At 41.8% G+C, this 4,118-nt stretch overlaps 1 protein-coding gene across 1 annotated transcript; it reads right to left on the bottom strand.

The window, feature by feature from the left end:
* Window positions 1-1,765: 1,765 nt before the first annotated feature.
* On the bottom strand, window positions 1,766-3,412 carry LOC115761491 (sulfhydryl oxidase 1). The gene has a single exon (XM_030703257.1). It carries the CDS (start codon window positions 3,410-3,412, stop codon window positions 1,766-1,768), a length of 1,647 nt encoding a protein of 548 aa, XP_030559117.1.
* Between the last annotated feature and the right edge of the window lie 706 nt (window positions 3,413-4,118).

A 4,118-nucleotide genomic window follows, 5' to 3' on the forward strand; every position in this document is an offset into this window, starting at 1 on the left:
CCGTGCTCTGGTGCCTGGCTATCTAGAAATTTATATGGCAAAAGCCACAATATCCGTTTACTATTAGAAACGCCAACAATGCCAAAGACGTCGGTAATTTTTCGTCTCAACCATATTTTACGCATTTTACGCACAGCACAGATTTTGGCCGTAACGAAAAAGATAAACCGCATTGCTACAAATGGGCGCTGGTTTCCTGTTTCCTGTGCCGATAACGGTGCGTATGGGTCTAAATTTACGACCAACGCCAAACGAACACCTTCAATTTTCAGCGCATTGTGCGTGAAATTGCATGACGCACAAAAATTTTGCGTACAGTTGTGCTCAAGTCTTATGGCGGCCATTTTGCCCACGCGCTTATGCAATGCTTTTTGCACGTATCGATGGCTCCTCTATTTGGGTGTGAGCGTGTGTGTGTGCTGGGTGTGGTGTGTGTGTGTGTGTGTGTGTGTGAAAAATATCAATAAGCACAGCCCCCACCAGAGCAGCTTTTGCGCTTCTTTTGACTGTGCGCATTTTATTTATACATATTAAATATTCTATATAGGCCTTATTATATACTTAGTTAAAATGCATGTAAATGCGTTAAACTCCATGGTTGACCCCGGGTTGGGTCAAAGTTGTGGGGGTCGGTTTGCCAATTTACGCACAAGGTATCTTGTGGGTGTCTAACGCCTGCTACCTGCCGCCACGTAGGGGTAGCTAGTAATTTTTAGCTTCAGCTCAGGCCATTTTGTTCTCCCAGGCCAAATTCGAAAGTTCCACTGAACGCTGCCAGTTCAGTACCAGTCCAGACCCAGACCCAGGGCCAGGCATTGCCCATTCCAATGGAGAGGTTGCAACTCCCCGTTGGGTCACCCCATTTGTGCATGCGTGAAAATTTTTCCACCACATCGATTACTTTACGCAAATTAGTGCGTAGATATTTTGCAAAAATGTTCTATAAATAATTGATGTGCCGTTCAACGTGTGCTACTCAATCCCCTTCTGACAAATGCAACGACTCAGTTTGCCTGCACTGTGTGTGCCTGTGTGTTTGAGTGTGTGTTATATAACTGATGTGACAGCGGGAACATTTACATTGCAATACTTTGAACGGCACTTAAATTCAGTTGAACACTCAATTTAGCAATTTTCCACAATTAGCTATGACAATTGGCCAACAAACTTCAGAAACACAAATCATAAATTACCATCTATATGTTATAAGAAAATATCTTGTGGATTAAAGGATCTTTCAAAGAAACTTTCATATACTTCTGGCCAACTTATGTCTGGCTAAAGACCGTAGCTGCTGTTGTTAATGCAATTTCCTGTTATCTAAATGTTTGTAAATCTAGGCTAAGCTTTCATAAATAGATAAATTAAACATATTAATTGTTGAAATTACATTCTTAATGCGAGGATCCGGACTCTAAAATATTCCCTTGTTGGGAATATAATTTGTAATATATATATGTTATACAAAAAATCAAATTTAATTTAACTGATAAGAGAAGTTAATTTTTGACCGACAACAACTGTAATATGTATATGTTTCCTGAACATTTCCAGACGAAACTAAAATAATTTCAGCAGAAGCATTAAAAAATGAACCGAAATTGCTTCGATCACACCCTTTCAAAAAAGAACAAATAAAGTAAATGTTTTTTTATTATTATTATTTATTTATTTGCAATACTTAATCATTTTAATCATCCCGTAAGTACATTTTAATAAACCAACTCAGAGATTTGAACCTCGACTCTGATTTAACGCCCAATCATCACTCGTAACCAATTGCGGTGGGTAAACCGTAATTGCTCAAGTTTTTGACAGCGTAGAGACGCGTAAGAAACTCCAACACCTCTGGCCGCCTCCAAGTCGTGTTTTGAGGCGTGAGCATTTGACATTTGTCGCAAATAGTGCGACTGGGAAATTGTATTTTCGGAAATTTGGGATCTTCGGTGGAATCGCCAGCTAAGCGTTGATTCACCTCATTGTGTGCCTCCCAAAGCCAAAGGATTTCCTCGTCCCGGCTGGCCACTGAGAAAATTCTGCGACGCTCTGCCATGCCCAGGAAATGCTGGACACAATCCTTGCATCCAAAAAATTGCCTGACAAAGCCGTGAATGGTGCCCAAAACAAAGCCCGCTGGCAAAACGGGCGACCTGGCCGTCTGCACGGTGAGATAGTGAAAGAGCGTCCATAGCGAACAGGTGAAGCCGCGCAGAAAAGGACCCGATGCAATGCAGCCCACATATCGCTTGGCCTTGAATACCTTTGGCAGCATGCTCTCCAACAATTGCACCTGTGCCTGAAAGGCAAAGCCACTCAGCTCGTCGCCGCCGAAGCCATTTACAAATTCATACAGACGTGCCAGCAATATATTTCCGCTGCGGTTTAAAGGACTAAAACGGTGCATAACATTGAGCAACTGCCTCAGAGCAAAGAGACTTTCGCCTGCAAAAACACGCACTTTAGGCAGCTCTATGTGGAGCAGCTTGTCAATTGCCTGCTCCAAATCGGCACGATATATTTTTGGTGCTCCTTGCAGAACAGTTGCAAGAATTGCCGCTTGTTCCTCATCTACGAGATATGAGGTAACATTTGGCGCAGTCGTGGTTGAATGAGGCAACAATGCTGTGTAGGCCTTGGACTGTAGATACTTCTGCACACTGGTCACATAGGCTGTGCTGCTATCATTTTGCGGCTGTAGGCTAAAGGATTTTCCCAGACAATCCATAATAATCAAAGAGTCACTGGTGGAGCTTAAGCCAAAGTTATCAAACAGCCGCCGATCGCTCAGTATGCGCACAGCTACAATTGGCCAAGTCAGTAGGCCCAGAATTGTGTCTCGGCCCAATGTTGAGCCCTCTGGCTGGTGGACCAGCACAATATACTTTATGCCAGTAGTAGTACAATGATTAAGCAGCGTTTTTTTAGTATCCTCAGCAGTTAGTGGCTCAAAATTAGGCTGGTCAAACGCTGTATACTTCACCTTGCCTACAAATTCGGCCAGCTGGACCAAAATATCATCTGGCACAAGTGTGTCCAACTGGAAGCCAAGTTTCTGCTCAGTTCGCTGAAAAGCGGGTGGATATAAACGCAGTGTTGGGGTTTTTCGTATGTCAAAGTCACGACAGATTTTCACATTCCGCTCCTGCGCACAGTCCACCACATAGATCGAGAGTACGCGTTGCCATCCGTACAATTTCCAGGCCAACTGCTTATATGTGCCTGCAAAGCGACGACAGTCGCCGCAGAAATAGTTGATGAACTGCACAAGTTTGCAGCTATGCGGACTATACAACTGCAGCTCCAACGTGTCGTTGTTCAATATTTTGACGTTGTCCTCGGCACTGTAGAGACTTGGCTCGGTCACAGTTGCCACAACAGAGTGCAGCAGCAGTAAGAGAATAAAGCGAAACATTTGCAGAAGATGCTGCCCGGCTTAGTTTTTAACTGCAACTGATGTGAGATGCCAAGTCGCATGGTTTATTAAAGCGCACGTTTTGCTTGGATTGTTTTACTAGGCGCAGACAAGAGACAAACAACAGCAGCTACAACAACAACAACAACAACAACACAGAATAAAAGCAGCCAGCAGAGGTTACTTTTCATTTACAATAAGCTTGAGAAAACTAATTGATCAGACTAATGCGTAGTCTTAATATGAACTGAATGGGTAGCGATTATCTCATGAGTTTATTTTAAAATACAACAAAAAGTCTTCGGATCGCTGGAGATTAAATATCCTGACATCCATTGTTGATATATCCGCCATATGAGATAAACAGTAATCCAATAATATATAAATTAGGAGAAGAATGAAGTTCATATAGGATAATTGTTCCGATTTTGAATATAAATAGGAGGCATATTAAAACTCGTAAATGCCAACTGTGCTCAAGATATCATAAAAACACAAAAACTTTTCATGCAAAATAAAACTCACAAATGTCAAACTTGGTCAAGACATCTTGAAAGAAACAAAAGAGTTTTTTATACATCAGAGCAGGCGTATAATAAAAAGAATTCAAGCTTTGAAGAAGACTGTCAAGGAGCAGTCAAAATATATTGGAAAAAGAGAAAAATAACTTGTTTTTATGACTAACATGTTTTTGGTTGCCTGTTTT

The sequence above is a fragment of the Drosophila novamexicana genome, unplaced genomic scaffold, assembly GCF_003285875.2.
Source record: "Drosophila novamexicana strain 15010-1031.04,08,12 unplaced genomic scaffold, DnovRS2.1 tig00000485-arrow-pilon, whole genome shotgun sequence".
NCBI lineage: Eukaryota > Metazoa > Arthropoda > Insecta > Diptera > Drosophilidae > Drosophila > Drosophila novamexicana.